Source organism: Blennius ocellaris (genome assembly GCF_963422515.1).
Source record: "Blennius ocellaris genome assembly, contig: SCAFFOLD_102, whole genome shotgun sequence".
Classification (NCBI taxonomy): Eukaryota; Metazoa; Chordata; class Actinopteri; order Blenniiformes; family Blenniidae; genus Blennius; species Blennius ocellaris.
The window spans coordinates 48,067-65,000 of NW_027661937.1; the positions used below are offsets into that span (position 1 = coordinate 48,067).

Consider the following 16,934-nt stretch of genomic DNA (forward strand, 5'->3'; position numbering starts at 1 on the left):
TGAAGCAGTGTGAAACAGTGTGAAATAATGTGAAACAGTGTGAAACAGTGTGAAACAGTGTGAAGCAGTGTGAAACAGTGTGAAATAATGTGAAACAGTGTGAAACAGTGTGAAACAGTGTGAAACAGTGTGAAATAATGTGAAACCGTGTGAAACTGTGTGAAACCCTGTGAAACCGTGTGAAACATTGTGAAACAGTGTGAAACCGTGTGAAACAGTGTGAAACAGTGTGAAATAATGTGAAACAGTGTGAAATAATGTGAAAAAATGTGAAACAGTGTGAAATAATGTGAAACAGTGTGAAACAGTGTGAAATAATGTGAAATGAATGTGAAACAGTGTGAAACCGTGTGAAACCGTGTGAAACAATGTGAAATAATGTGAAACAGTGTGAAACAGTGTGAAATAATGTGAAACAGTGTGAAACCGTGTGAAACAATGTGAAACAGTGTGAAATAATGTGAAACAGTGTGAAACAGTGTGAAATAGTGTGAAACAGTGTGAAACCGTGTGAAACCGTGTGAAACCGTGTGAAACAATGTGAAATAATGTGAAACAGTGTGAAACAGTGTGAAACAGTGTGAAATAATGTGAAACAGTGTGAAACAGTGTGAAACAGTGTGAAATAATGTGAAACAGTGTGAAACAGTGTGAAACAGTGTGAAACAGTGTGAAATAATGTGAAATAATGTGAAACAGTGTGAAGCAGTGTGAAACAGTGTGAAATAATGTGAAACAGTGTGAAACAGTGTGAAACAGTGTGAAGCAGTGTGAAACAGTGTGAAATAATGTGAAACAGTGTGAAACAGTGTGAAACAGTGTGAAACAGTGTGAAATAATGTGAAACCGTGTGAAACTGTGTGAAACCGTGTGAAACCCTGTGAAACCGTGTGAAACATTGTGAAACAGTGTGAAACAGTGTGAAATAATGTGAAATAATGTGAAACAGTGTGAAACCGTGTGAAACCGTGTGAAACAATGTGAAATAATGTGAAACAGTGTGAAACAGTGTGAAACAATGTGAAACAGTGTGAAATAATGTGAAACAGTGTGAAACCGTGTGAAACAATGTGAAACAGTGTGAAATAATGTGAAACAGTGTGAAACAGTGTGAAACAGTGTGAAACAGTGTGAAATACTGTGAAACAGTGTGAAACCGTGTGAAACCGTGTGAAACCGTGTGAAACAATGTGAAATAATGTGAAACAGTGTGAAACAGTGTGAAACAGTGTGAAATAATGTGAAACAGTGTGAAACAGTGTGAAACAGTGTGAAATAATGTGAAACAGTGTGAAACAGTGTGAAACAGTGTGAAACAGTGTGAAATAATGTGAAACAGTGTGAAACAGTGTGAAACAGTGTGAAATAATGTGAAACAGTGTGAAATAATGTGAAACAGTGTGAAACAGTGTGAAACAATGTGAAACAGTGTGAAATAATGTGAAATAATATGAAACAGTGTGAAACAGTGTGAAATAATGTGAAATACTGTGAAACAGTGTGAAATAATGTGAAACAGTGTGAAACAGTGTGAAATAATGTGAAATAATGTGAAACAGTGTGAAATAATGTGAAACAGTGTGAAACAGTGTGAAATAATGTGAAACCGTGTGAAACAGTGTGAAATAATGTGAAACCGTGTGAAACAGTGTGAAACCGTGTGAAACAGTGTGAAATAATGTGAAACAGTGTGAAACAATGTGAAACCGTGTGAAACAGTGTGAAACCGTGTGAAACAGTGTGAAATAATGTGAAACAGTGTGAAACAGTGTGAAACAGTGTGAAATAATGTGAAACAGTGTGAAATAATGTGAAACAGTGTGAAACAGTGTGAAACAATGTGAAACAGTGTGAAATAATGTGAAATAATATGAAACAGTGTGAAACAGTGTGAAATAATGTGAAATACTGTGAAACAGTGTGAAATAATGTGAAACAGTGTGAAACAGTGTGAAATAATGTGAAATAATGTGAAACAGTGTGAAATAATGTGAAACCGTGTGAAACAGTGTGAAATAATGTGAAACCGTGTGAAACAGTGTGAAACCGTGTGAAACAGTGTGAAATAATGTGAAACCGTGTGAAACAGTGTGAAACCGTGAAACAGTGTGAAACAGTGTGAAACCGTGTGAAACAGTGTGAAATAATGTGAAACCGTGTGAAATAATGTGAAACCGTGTGAAACAGTGTGAAACCGTGTGAAACAGTGTGAAACCGTGTGAAACAGTGTGAAATAATGTGAAACCGTGTGAAACAGTGTGAAATAATGTGAAACCGTGTGAAACAGTGTGAAATAATGTGAAACCATGTGAAACAGTGTGAAATAATGTGAAACCGTGTGAAACAGTGTGAAATAATGTGAAACAGTGTGAAACAGTGTGAAATAATGTGAAACCGTGTGAAACAGTGTGAAACAGTGTGAAATAATGTGAAACCGTGTGAAACAGTGTGAAACAGTGTGAAACCATGTGAAACAGTGTGAAACAGTGTGAAACCATGTGAAACAGTGTGAAACAGTGTGAAACCGTGTGAAACAGTGTGAAACCGTGTGAAACAGTGTGAAACCGTGTGAAACAGTGTGAAACAGTGTGAAACAGTGTGAAACCATGTGAAACAGTGTGAAACAGTGTGAAACCATGTGAAACAGTGTGAAACAGTGTGAAACAGTGTGAAACAGTGTGAAACAGTGTGAAATAATGTGAAACAGTGTGAAACAGTGTGAAATAATGTGAAACCGTGTGAAACAGTGTGAAACAGTGTGAAACCATGTGAAACAGTGTGAAACAGTGTGAAACCATGTGAAACAGTGTGAAACAGTGTGAAACCGTGTGAAACAGTGTGAAACAGTGTGAAACCATGTGAAACAGTGTGAAACAGTGTGAAACAGTGTGAAACAGTGTGAAACAGTGTGAAACCGTGTGAAACAGTGTGAAATAATGTGAAACCGTGTGAAATAATGTGAAACCGTGTGAAACAGTGTGAAACCGTGTGAAACAGTGTGAAACCGTGTGAAACAGTGTGAAATAATGTGAAACCGTGTGAAACAGTGTGAAATAATGTGAAACCGTGTGAAACAGTGTGAAATAATGTGAAACCATGTGAAACAGTGTGAAATAATGTGAAACCGTGTGAAACAGTGTGAAATAATGTGAAACAGTGTGAAACAGTGTGAAATAATGTGAAACCGTGTGAAACAGTGTGAAACAGTGTGAAATAATGTGAAACCATGTGAAACAGTGTGAAACAGTGTGAAACCGTGTGAAACAGTGTGAAACCGTGTGAAACAGTGTGAAACAGTGTGAAACCATGTGAAACAGTGTGAAACAGTGTGAAACCATGTGAAACAGTGTGAAACAGTGTGAAACCATGTGAAACAGTGTGAAACAGTGTGAAACAGTGTGAAACAGTGTGAAACAGTGTGGTATGCACATGTTGCATACCTTTGATTTCATAATGAAGATGGTTGCTTTGGTTTCAAAGCACAATAAATCAACCTTGTAGATTTTCCTTGACTCTCAACTGTGTTGACCAGCAAAACTACTTATTGGAAAAAATGTGATTGAAATAAAGAAAGAAATATTAATGTTGAGGTTCTGGATGTTTTTATTACAAGACAGATTACTGGGCAGATAAGAACTTGCTTGAAGCAGTAAATAAACAGTGACTAATTCAAGTCTTTTTCATTTAGAAATAAATACATTTCAAGCAGAATTGAGTTAAATGTACAACTGCCTGTCCATAGTGCTCATAGTTCATCACTGCCCTCCTCTGGTTTGAATCCTGACTGAAGGTCCACCAGGTCCTTGTTTACATATGTGTGTTTGTTGGACGGTTCCTCTACTGTTTCTAATGATGATTACATTGAAATCAGCACCTCTTCAGATGTGACGGAGAAACCCCTGAAAGACAAAGATATTGTGGCTCTCTGAAGCACAACATGTCTTCTTCAGACTGAAGCTCCGGAGTAATCAGATCCCTGCTGGTATCATGCCCTACACTTCCATCTCTGACCTTTGTAAATTTAGCCGGCTAAGCCCAACACCTGCCGGCCGTCCGTCAGACGCAGAGCGAGGGCGAGCAGAGCAAAGGGCGTCACGTGGAGAAGGTCACAGGACCCAACAGCCACGGTGGGAGTCACATGTTTAACCCCTGAGGTGCACGTCGACTCATGATGCCGGCGTTGACTGAAGCCGTCATCGTGGACACAGAGCTGACACTGCAGTGGTCACTGCTGTGGGAACACTGGTGACGGTTTCACATCGCCGAAGTACACATAGTTGTGTCAGTAAAGTACTGATTCAGGCTATGGGTGGAGAGAAAACTGGACCGTCTGGTCCAGCTAATCCCGTTCCGTCATTATTTTTAAAGACGGAAAACCTCATCCACACCTGCCTGAAGACACTTCAGTCTCAGACCACGTCAGCACACAACACTGTTTATTTTACACCAATATAATGTGGAGCCTCTGCTTTCATTTGAACTGTGAAAAGAAATGAAAGAGTGGCGGAACTTTAGTATTTGGTCTCTTTCTTTGGTGTTTGCAGGATATAAGTGGAGATTTCTTCTACATGTGTACACAGATGATGAACAAACTAAAGTATATTTGATGAAGATCAGCTGACCACACACTCATGCTGAAACCTGAGTTTCACATCGTTTATCCAGACCGACTCAGTTTGCTTTGAGATGGTTTCAAATGACGAAAGAGTTCATATTCCTGTTTCCACTGAAATACTGTAGTTATCGCTGATCAAAACATATCTGCTTGTTTATTTTATTACAATTTTCCCTCAATTGAATGTACAATTCTTTTAAAATCTAATTTATGAAAAAAAGTCAAAGAAATAGCAGAAGAAGAAAAAAGTGTCTGTCTTTTTCAACAAAATCATATATTTGTATTCAAGACTAAAGCCTGTAGTGTTTTGTTGGCTTCGTTATGAGGAGGAAACTCTGATCTTGTTGCTTCATTGAAAGACTTCATGAAGATATTTCAGAAGCAGATCGGCTGTCATCAGGAAATATTGGATGTAAAAGAACATGTTTTTAGAAAAACAAATGGCCCTTTAGGCAGATGAAGTGCCAGAAGATGCACTTTGACCTCACAGGTAAGAAAATCCCTGGTTTGAGTTCTTTGCTGAGCTTCTATGTTCTCCTTTCTATGTTTCCCTTCAACTGTGTAGAAATATACATTCATGATTCATCTCTGTGTGTGTGTGTGTGTGTGTGTGTGTGTGTGTGTGTGTGTGTGTGTGTGTGTGTGTGTGTGTGTGTGTGTGTGTGTGTGTGTGTGTGTGTGTGTGTGTGTGTGTGTGTGTGTGTGTGTGTGGGTGTGTTCTTCGTCATACCTGCCCTCCTGAACGTCAACTGGCTGCTGCTGCCACCTTGTGGTCACTTTATGAATTTCATGTGTTCCGTTCGTTTCCCTCCACTTTGGGCTCATGATGAATTTATTTCGATATTATATATATGTATATAATATCTAGATATGATCTCTTGGAGCAAATATTACCGACTAGGGCAGGGTTTGGAGGTTTCATGTGAATTCCAAGCCACACGCTGGCCGTCACATTGCTCCTTTTGTGTTTTATACAGAGAAAACTCAGACTATTAAGAAAATAATAAAAAGTTAAAAAATCCAACTGTGATTCCTGCTAAATTGTATAAATACTTTATTAGTATGATTTGCAAACCGTCCACATTTTTTAATTCCAAGAAATGCTGTTGTATTTATGATTAGGATTATTTTTTATTGTACTTTAGTAAAGTAATAGCTGCGATATTGCAGCGCATTACGTTTTTATCTTATTGGCTTCATGGCTTCTTAATGGCAAAAATGACAAAGCTATCGGCTACTAAACTGTTTTTTTGTTCCATTTAAAAGTTTATTTGGAACAAGTGCAGTACAGATACAAAATGTTTTATTGCACATTCCTAAAAACAGGAATCTTTCTGTGTTCCTGTTCTCTAAATGCAAATATTATGAAATTACTACAAACATTTGTGTTCAATGGGAACATTGTATTATTGTTTATTCCACTATGAACATCAAAATACACCAAAGCATGTGTCCAGTATCAGAACTACATCTATTACGTTTGCAGGAAGGAAAACCAGGCGAAAATCCATTTAATATTCAGTGAGTTACATCCACCCTCAGCTCCTCCACATCCACCCTCAGCTCCTCCACATCCACCCACAGCTCCTCCACATCCACCCTCAGCTCCTCCACATCCACCCTCAGCTCCTCCACATCCACCCACAGCTCCACCACATCCACCCACAGCTCCTCCACATCCACCCTCAGCTCCTCCACATCCACCCTCAGCTCCTCCACATCCACCCACAGCTCCTCCACATCCACCCTCAGCTCCTCCACATCCACCCACAGCTCCACCACATCCACCCTCAGCTCCTCCACATCGACCCTCAGCTCCTCCACATCCACCCACAGCTCCTCCACATCCACCCTCAGCTCCTCCACATCCACCCACAGCTCCTCCACATCCACCCGAGGCCCCTCCACCCACAGCTCCACCACATCCACCCTCAGCTCCTCCACATCCACCCGAGGCCCCTCCACCCACAGCTCCACCACATCCACCCACAGCTCCTCCACATCCACCCGAGGCCCCTCCACCCTCAGCTCCACCACATCCACCCACAGATCCACCACATCCACCTGCAGCTCCACCACATCCACCCACAGCTCCTCCACCCTCCCCACAAGGCTCCTCCACCCTCAGCTCCACACATCTGCTCCTTCTCCACCCTGAACAGCAGTTCCAGCAGCTTCAGCAACAGGCCGGAGCCCGGGTGACCACCCTGGAGCGGCGGCGGGCCACGGTCCATTGCTGGAGGTGCAGGAGGTGCTGGAGGTGCAGAAGGTGGTGGAGGTGCAGGAGGTGGTGGAGGTGCAGGAGGTGCTGGAGGTGGTGGAGGTGTAGGAGGTGCAGGAGGTGCAGGAGGTGCTGGAGGTGCAGGAGGTGCAGGAGGTGCTGGAGGTGCAGGAGGTGGTGGAGGTGCTGGAGGTGCAGGAGGTGGTGCCGGTGCTGGAGGTGCTGGAGGTGCTGGAGGTGCAGGAGGTGGTGGAGGTGCTGGAGGTGCAGGAGGTGGTGGAGGTGCTGGAGGTGCTGGGACCACCCTGGAACCAGATACTGAGGTGTGGATGGACTCATTAGATCAAAGCGTCCATCCAGACCACAAACATCCAACTGATCCATAAAGCAGAAAGAAGCGAAGCCTCAAGTAACAGCATGGAATTAGAGCCAAACATATTTAGAAACAAATAAATAATCAAAATGCTTATTTAATCATTTTTAGCCACACAATCAATAAAAGACAACCTATAATATTAGTAATTCCAAAATAAAATAAAAATAAAAAATCACAGCATTTTATTGGTGTTTAATAGAATTTGTGATAAGCCCAGTTACATTGATGTTTTGGTTTCCTTTGAATCAGTGTTCTTTCTCTTGCTTCAATTTGCACCATCCAGGACTGCAGCAGGTCTTTTTCTATGCAGTTTTGTCTTTTTTCTTTTAATACTTGATTGATCTGAATATTTAAAGCTATTCACCGGTGAAAGATTTGACGAACTAATAGCAAAATCTTTGTTAGTTAATTTCGAATAATAACTTGGGTGGTTTTGACTTGGAGAATGAATGCAGGCTGTATTTATCACAGTTCAGTCGTGTATATTACCATATTATTATTACAATAATTAATCTTATATGCCTCTTTATCCAGCTCCAGCTCCCCAACAAGGTGGTGAAGTTAATCCCAGCAGGTTAAAGCTGCCAAATCGTCTCATGACTTCAAACTGTGGAAGGAAAAAGGAGTTCATATAGAACGTCTGCACACAGGGAGGACATGCAGATTGATCCACAAGCAACTTGCAGAACAATCATTCAAGGAAAAGACAGAAGCACGCTTCTCTTATAAAAACTTTTTTAATAGAGCTGAGAAGGTGTTTAAACATCAATGAACACAGCAGCTGCAGGACACCACAGGTCTGATCGTCAAGCAGAACAAAGCTGTGCTGCTTGTAGAAGCTTCTTTCACGATTAACTGCTGAAATCTGTTTGATCGAGAAGAATCTGTCCGAGAAGACTCTGTCCGAGAAGACTCTGTCCGAGAAGACTCTGTCCGAGAAGACTCTGTCCGAGAAGAATCTGATCGCGAAGACTCTGTCCAAGGGTCTGATCGAGAAGAATCTGTCTGAGAAGAATCTGATCACGAAGACTCTGTCTGAGGGTCTGATCGAGCAGACTCTATCTGAGAAGAATCTCTCCGAGGGTCAGACGGTGAAGATGTTGGACATTTCCTGTCCCTCCAGGACTTCCTGGATGATCTCCAGGCGGTCTGAACTCGTTACAGAGGCAGGTGAAGAGAGTAATGGGAGCAGGTCCAGCGGCGCACAGGTTTGCCCACCCGGCCAATGACTGGAAGTTTGTGGGCGTAGGCACGCGGCGTGACGGCGGAAAGGGGCGGAGTCGGGGAAAAAGTGGTCTGGAAGGGGCGTCGACCTTGACAGCGACGACCCATCTGCCGTCCCCCGATGAGGAAGGAGAAGGCTGGCAGTCCGGCCTGAGGGGATGTGAAGCGAGCTTTGGGGAAGACGTCTCGAGACAAACCTGCAGACCGCTGTCCCGAACGCGAAGACGACGATCTGGACCGCTGCATGGAGGACGAGCGAGCCAGAGCCCTGCAGAGGACAACAATATCAGCAACAGAGGAACATCAGGAACATCCGCAACACGTACAGAGGAATACAATGAACATGAGGGAGACGAGGAACATGAGGAAGGCAAGGAACATGAGGAAGACGAGGGACATGAGGAACATGAGGAAGACGAGTAACATGAGGAGGACAAGGAACATGGGAAAGACGAAGAACATGAAGAAGACAAGGAACATGAGGAACATGAGGAAGACGAGGGACATGAGGAAAGCAAGGGACATGAGGAACATGAGGAAGATGAGGAACATGAGGAAGACGAGGCACATGAGGATGACGAGGAACATGAGGAAGACGAGGGACATGAGGAACATGAGGAAGACGAGGAACATGAGGGACATGAGGAAGACGAGGAACATGAGGAAGACGAGGGACATGAGGAACATGAGGAAGACGAGGAACATGAGGAAGACGAGGAACATGAGGAACACAAGGAAGACGAGTAACATGAGGAAGACGAGGAACACAAGGAAGACGAATAACATGAGGAAGACGAGGAAGACGAGTAACATGAGGAACACAAGGAAGACGAGTAACATGAGGAAGACGAGGAACACAAGGAAGACGAGTAACATGAGGAAGACGAGGAACATGAGGAAGATGAAGAACATGAGGAACATGAGGAAGACGAGGAACATGAGGAAGATGAGGAAGACGAGGAACATGAGGAAGACGAGGAACATGAGGAAGGTGAGGAAGATGAGGAACATGAGGAAGACGAGGAACATGAGGAACATGAGGAAGACGAGGAACATGAGGAAGACGAGGAACACAAGAAAGACGAGGAACATGAGGAAGACGAGGAAGACGAGGAAGATGAGGAAGACGAGGAACATGAGGAAGGTGAGGAACATGAGGAAGACGAGGAACACGAGGAAGACGAGGAACATGAGGAAGACGAGGAAGACGAGGAAGACGAGGAACAGCTACGGTTGTTCACCTGCCCGGCCCGGTTGCTGCCAGGCTGGGGGGCGCTGGGTCAGTGCGGGGGCTCCCGTCCTGCCGGGGGCTGATGTTGAGGTTGGCAGTCAGCTGGGGCATTTTGCGGGTGGTGTCACAGTTGGAGGCGGGGCCTGGGGGCTCCTTCCTGCTGTCGCTGGCTAGCGGGGGGGCACAGGGCGTGTAGCCCCCGAACCCCGGCCCCGTGCTGAAGCGCACCGCCAGGCTGTCCCCGAAGAAGGAGTACAGTTCGCAGTACATGTCTGGGAGCGGAACGGGGGTCCACTCCTCCCAGGGGCAGCCGGCCCCCCCCGCCTGGAGGTGGCTGGCGATCCCCAGGGTGGCGTCTGAGAGGGGCTCCGGGGGGGGGCTGAGGCCCGGGGAGCTCACCCTGTAGCCCATGGCCCCCACCACAGAGCCTGGCTGAGAGCTGGAGCCTCCATCAGCCGGCTGAGACAGAGACAGAGCCTTCATCTTCAGAAGGCGCTCCACCGCCACCTGCAGGACACACAGCAGAACTGCAGCTGCACATAAAACAACCCAGTTCTACTGGAGTCACACTGGAGATTTGTTATGAATGATTGTATTCAACCATTTATCAGGCATGTTTGTGACCTGATAAACTACCATTACTTTAATAATAAAATGACAACTAAAGAAAGAAGAAGATTGATGCCTTTCAGCTGAACATAAAATCCAGGTTTCTGGGAAAAACGGGTTAATTATATAACCACAATAAATGTATTCCTCCAGGAAGAAATCTGTAATCTTTCATATTGCAACAGATACTTAATAAATGGTTCTCGTAGGCTTCAGTGGGGAGGATTATATTGTGATTTGATTTGTTTCCGTTCAACTAAAATGAGTGTTAAATGTCTTGGTTTGCTGGTGTGGAAGCGTTGGAGAGCAGCACTGACCAGGATGGCGCCGTACACTTTGTGTCCGTCGGCCTTCACCTGAGCGTTGGACACCGAGTAGTCGTCCAGCACGGCCTGCAGGTTGGCCCAGTAGGCTGGGAGGTGAGGGAAGAGCACACGCTCCACAGCCTGACACACACACACACACACACACACACACACACACACACACACACACACACACACGCACACACACACTCCAGTAAAGCACTCAGAGAGACACTGAGGGGAATAAATGCAGAAACACATCATTACCTTCCATCCCAGAGCGTGCAGGCCCACGACGGCTCCATAGTGCGAGCACAGCGGCCTCACGGGGTCTGACAGAACCTTCTGGAGAGACAGGAGGATCTGGTGGTAGAGACCACTCACCAGGTCCCCATGGGTCCTGCAGAGAGGAGCCAAAACCAGGTGGGAGACCGTTACTCATCACGCCGCTTGTGTGTGTGTGCGTGTGTGTGTGTGTGTGTGTGTGTGTGTGTGTGTGTGTGTGTGTGTGTGTGTGTGTGTGTGTGTGTGTGTGTGTGTGTGTGTGTGTGTGTGTGTGTGTGTACGTGCGTGTGTAGCATAAATTACAAGGATTCATTAGAACTCAGACCCACTGGAAAACTGAGTCACACAGTGAGTTTGAAGTAATACACCTTCTATGCTTCAGGGGGCAGCAGAGAGTCAGTGCAGACACTGATCTGCTCAATGGACCTCAGGTCTGATCTGGATCAGCAAGAACACTGAAACTAACTGACTACTTTTTCTGAATTTGAAACCAGGAGTGGTTTCAGAACCACAGACACTCTGTAGGAGTGGTTTCAGAACCACAGACACTCTGTAGGAGTGGTTTCAGAACCACAGACACTCTGCAGGAGTGGTTTCAGAACCACAGACACTCTATAGGAGTGGTTTCAGAAGCACAGACACTCTGTAGGAGTGGTTTCAGAACCACAGACACTCTATAGGAGTGGTTTCAGAACCACAGACACTCTGCAGGAGTGGTTTCACAACCACAGACACTCTATAGGAGTGGTTTCAGAACCACAGACACTGTAGGAGTGGTTTCAGAAGCACAGACACTCTGTAGGAGTGGTTTCAGAACCACAGACACTCTGTAGGAGTGGTTTCAGAACCACAGACACTCTGTAGGAGTGGTTTCAGAACCACAGGGTTTCAGCACCACAGACACTCTATAGGAGTGGTTTCACAACCACAGACACTCTGTAGGAGTGGTTTCAGAAGCACAGACACTCTGTAGGAGTGGTTTCAGAAGCACAGACACTCTGTAGGAGTGGTTTCAGAACCACAGACACTCTGTAGGAGTGGTTTCAGAACCACAGACACTCTGCAGGAGTGGTTTCAGAACCACAGACACTCTATAGGAGTGGTTTCAGAAGCACAGACACTCTGTAGGAGTGGTTTCAGAACCACAGACACTCTATAGGAGTGGTTTCAGAACCACAGACACTCTGCAGGAGTGGTTTCACAACCACAGACACTCTATAGGAGTGGTTTCAGAACCACAGACACTGTAGGAGTGGTTTCAGAAGCACAGACACTCTGTAGGAGTGGTTTCAGAACCACAGACACTCTGTAGGAGTGGTTTCAGAACCACAGACACTCTGTAGGAGTGGTTTCAGAACCACAGACACTCTGTAGGAGTGGTTTCAGAACCACAGGGTTTCAGCACCACAGACACTCTATAGGAGTGGTTTCACAACCACAGACACTCTGTAGGAGTGGTTTCAGAAGCACAGACACTCTGTAGGAGTGGTTTCAGAAGCACAGACACTCTGTAGGAGTGGTTTCAGAACCACAGACACTCTGTAGGAGTGGTTTCAGAACCACAGACACTCTATAGGAGTGGTTTCAGAACCACAGACACTCTATAGGAGTGGTTTCAGAACCACAGACACTCTGTAGGAGTGGTTTCAGAAGCACAGACACTCTGTAGGAGTGGTTTCAGAACCACAGACACTCTGTAGGAGTGGTTTCACAACCACAGACACTCTGTAGGAGTGGTTTCAGAACCACAGACACTCTGTAGGAGTGGTTTCAGAAGCACAGACACTCTGTAGGAGTGGTTTCAGAACCACAGGGTTTCAGCACCACAGACACTCTATAGGAGTGGTTTCACAACCACAGACACTCTGTAGGAGTGGTTTCAGAAGCACAGACACTCTGTAGGAGTGGTTTCAGAAGCACAGACACTCTGTAGGAGTGGTTTCAGAAGCACAGACACTCTGTAGGAGTGGTTTCAGAACCACAGACACTCTGTAGGAGTGGTTTCAGAACCACAGACACTCTGTAGGAGTGGTTTCAGAACCACAGACACTCTGTAGGAGTGGTTTCAGAAGCACAGACACTCTGTAGGAGTGGTTTCAGAACCACAGACACTCTGTCATCAGAGTTGCTTTCATGTCCTTGGTGTTTCCGTGTTTCCAGCCTAAACAACGGAGGCGCTGTCGTGTCATGAGATCCATGTTGCTGGGAGAGTCTGGAGACTGAGAGTGAATCATTGTTGAACTTTCTTTAATGCTGTTTGACCATCTTGACTTCAGTAGATTAACACTGCCAGCAGAAACATATTGCAGCTTCACTGACAGGGTTGGGTACTGAAATTTGGTTCCAAGTAGGAACCGAATCAAAAAAAGCAGGTACCAGGTACCCATAAATAATTATTTTTTGTGGGAACCTATAATTTTGATTTCATTCTATTTCTCAGGGATATCTGCTGATTGTAAGCAGCTGTTATATACTGAATGCACTTTAATTTAATTGAATGTATTTGCTGTGAATACAATGCACTTTAGTACATCAGCATTAATGCTGTTCAGGCAGGATTTTATTTTTGTTTACCAGTTTCTTCAAATGTAAAGGAATTGCACAATTGCAGAATTTCTGAACTCCCTAGATCTCCCTACTCTCAGTAGAGAAATTAATAATAACCTTGTCTCACCTATAACATCTGAGGAAATAAGTAAAGCTATTTCAGGCCTGAACTCTAACAAATCACCTGGTACTGATGGGTTCCCTCCAGAATGGTCCAAATCTATGAGAGAACAGCTGCTCCCCTTATTGGAGACCTGTTTGAATTACATTCTAAAAGAAGGCTCCCTCCCCCCTTCCTGGAGGGAGGCCTTTATTTCGGTTATCCCTAAAGAAGGAAAAGATGGGATGGAGTGTAAGGGATACAGACTTATCAGTGTTTTAAATGCGGACTATAAACTGTATGCCAGCATTTTAACAAAGAGGATGGAAACCGCAATGCCTTTTCTAATAGACGAGGACCAAACAGGATTTATGAAAAACAGACAAACCCAAGACAATATAAGAAGAGCCCTGCATGTTATTGAACAGCTTAATAAGGACAAAGTTAGCTCTATTATTCTCAGTTTAGACGCTGAGAAAGCTTTTGACTTGGTTGGGTGGGAATTCCTCTATTTAGTAATGAACAGATTTGGATTTAGTGAACATTTTATACATTGTATTCAGGCACTCTACTCCTCCACTACTGCAAGAATAAAGGTAAACGGTAGTCTTTCTAATTCCATAACCTTGCCACGCGGCTGTAGGCAAGGATGTCCCGCCAGTCCCAGTCTTTTTAATTTATTCATTGATCCTCTGGCCCAAGCAATCAGACAAGAGACGGGACTAAAGGGTATCTCCATGGGGGGATTGGAATATAAAGTGGGCTTGTATGCGGATGATGTCTTGGTTATAATCATGGAACCGGATTCAGGCATGCCACTATTAATGAAAATTCTGGAAACATATGGGTCATACTCAGGATATGTTCTTATTATACACAAAACCCAGGTCATGATATTTAACTACACACCCACACAAGAACTTACAGCAAAGTATAACTTTAATTGGCATTCATCCCACATCAAATACTTGGGAGTAAATTTACCCACATCCTAACGCAATTATTTCCTATTAACTATAACAATATTAACCACAAAATATACGATGACCTCAGTGGGTGGGGCTTGCTCCCTCTTGACTTTGGCAGCAGAATCAGATCGGTTAAAATGAATATCCTTCCGAGATTATTATACCTTTTCCTATCACTTCCAATAGAAATTCCACAGAAACAGTTTAGAGAATGGAACAAACAAATTTCACGATTTATATGGGATAAGAAGAGACCAAGGGTGAAATTCTCTACCCTCCAGCTGCCGAAGGAGAGGGGGGGCATGGGCCTCCCATCTTTAAGGGATTATTATTTATCTGCTCAGTTAAGACCGCTTGTATATTGGTGTAATTCATCTTATATTGCTAAATGGAAGACCATAGAATTATCTTTAATAGACACGCCAATACAGTCACTGCTTGGATATGTAGGGGAGGAAAAGGAATTAGAACAGACAGAGAGTCAATGGGTGAATCTCTCTCTGAAAGTATGGGTAGAACTGGTCAAATACTTCCAACTCCAAAATTATGTTAAACTGCTCAGATGGCCAGCATATGACCCCGATTTTATACCAGCACTGCAAGATCATAGATACAGACAATGGATCAATCTTGGTATCACCTCTATATGTACTATTGTTAAAAACTGGGAGCTTCATAGCTTTGATGTTTGGGTTCCAGAGATTTCTACAGGTATTTACAGCTTTGTGATTATTTCTGGAAAAAGGTGAAAGGCCCTAACCCAATAGAGCCACCAATGGTTATTCAAGTATTTATTAATGCATATAACTCACAAAGTGATAAACATCTCATAAGCAAATTATACCTTGGTATAATATCACTGAAGAAGGATAACACAGACTACATAAAGCAGCGATGGGAAAAGGAACTGGACATGTGGCTGAATGCCTGGAAGACACAGTCATCTACCACCAATCCTCTAACCTGGAGAGACTTCTGTTGGAAGAACCTGATTCGTTTCTTTATAACTCCTAAACAGAAGTCCAAACAAACTGGCTCTCAGTCAACTTGCTGGAGGGAATGTGGAGAAGTGATGGCGGATCGTGCCCATGTTTTCTGGACCTGTCCCTCTATTCAGACCTTCTGGAAGGAACGTAGGAACAATAATTACAAATATACTGGGTTTTAGTTTCAGCTCATCCATCACATCTCTTTATTTTGGTCATATTCCTGCTGGACTGAATAAAGACGATATCTACCTCTTAAAGATTTTGCTGGCTGCGAGCAAAAAGGCCATTACAAAATGCTGGCTCCAGAAAAAATGGTCCTACTGCTGGCCTTTTTGTCAATATTGTTAAACACCAGCATCTCCTAGAACAGATGACCCACTCCCTACGACTCCTAAAAGAACTGGGGAAAAAACGGTGGGAAAAATGGTGTATTTATTTAGCCAATGAGACAGATATTTAACTTTACCTAGTGACATGACATTGTGAAGATGCTAAACTTGCCTTGAGTCACTTTCATCCCATGACCTCATATGTTCGTTTTGTATTGTGTTTATTTCATAAACAAAAAGTTAAGAAAAAAAAATGTAAAGGAATAAAGTTACTTTTGTTAAATAAACAATAAACAACCTATTTTTTCATTATTTTGGAATCGAAGTGAGGAATCGTTAGTAACTGGAATCGATAAGCAGAACCAGAATCAGATTCATAAAAATCCTAACGACACCCATCCCCAGTCACAGAGCTGATCGCTGCAATGCATCATGGGAATTAGATTGGCTGTGTTTAAATGTATTTATTTGGGGTTATATTAGGTTTGTAGTGTGGGTAATGACTGTGTTGTGTTTTTGTCGCTTAGTTCCTGTAGTTAGTTAGTTGATCTAGTTTAGTTTAGTTTAATATTTGGAAGATGGCCAGCGGGAGTGAAGAGGGTTTTGTGTGTCATGTCATCCTGCCATGGTGTTCCTGCTTGGTGTGTCAAAATAAAAGATGGTATGAAGGGAAAAGCACTTTCTAACCTGTACATCCTGGGCACAGCATGCCTCAATATATAATTGTTCTTGGTGTTGACATTAGTGATGCCAATACAATCTGTAGCAACCAGTAACTATCAATGACTTAAAGGTATAGTAGAGGATTTTCTTCTTCCGGGTGGATCATCAAAATAACTGGTCCTCCCAATTGTCAATCATTCTGGTGATGTATGACGTAAGGCCGTCGTACGTGCTCGTCCCTGCAGCTCACTCCACATGGTTCTCATCATGCCGGTGGCCGACCCCACGCATTATTCTCCCACATTTTTACACAGTTTCACCCCCTCTGGTGCAAATCTTCTTGTAAAGTGAGCTTGTGTGAGCGATGCCGACTTGTGACTTGTAAACAGAGCGTGCACGAGGAGAACTGGGCTCGTCACGTCTCTCGCACGCGTTTTAGTAGGCGTTTCGTCTACTAACGTTTTAGTAGGCG

At 43.8% G+C, this 16,934-nt stretch overlaps 1 protein-coding gene across 2 annotated transcripts in view; it reads right to left on the reverse strand.

Moving 5' to 3' along the window:
* Window positions 1–7,962: 7,962 nt before the first annotated feature.
* taf6l (TAF6-like RNA polymerase II, p300/CBP-associated factor (PCAF)-associated factor) overlaps window positions 7,963–16,934 on the reverse strand; it is a 15,772-nt gene continuing 6,800 nt past the window's right edge. Inside the window, exons 9-12 of one of the 2 annotated variants that reach the window (XM_080522040.1) lie at window positions 10,849–10,981; window positions 10,594–10,722; window positions 9,678–10,174; window positions 7,963–8,704 (exon numbers count right to left, since the gene is read on the reverse strand). In XM_080522040.1, coding sequence (XP_080378166.1) covers window positions 8,371–8,704; window positions 9,678–10,174; window positions 10,594–10,722; window positions 10,849–10,981 — 1,093 coding nt within the window. In that variant the 3' untranslated portion in view covers window positions 7,963–8,370. Of the gene's footprint in view, window positions 8,705–9,677; window positions 10,175–10,593; window positions 10,982–16,934 lie in introns of both variants that reach the window. The other variant, XM_080522039.1, reaches the window with a different exon arrangement.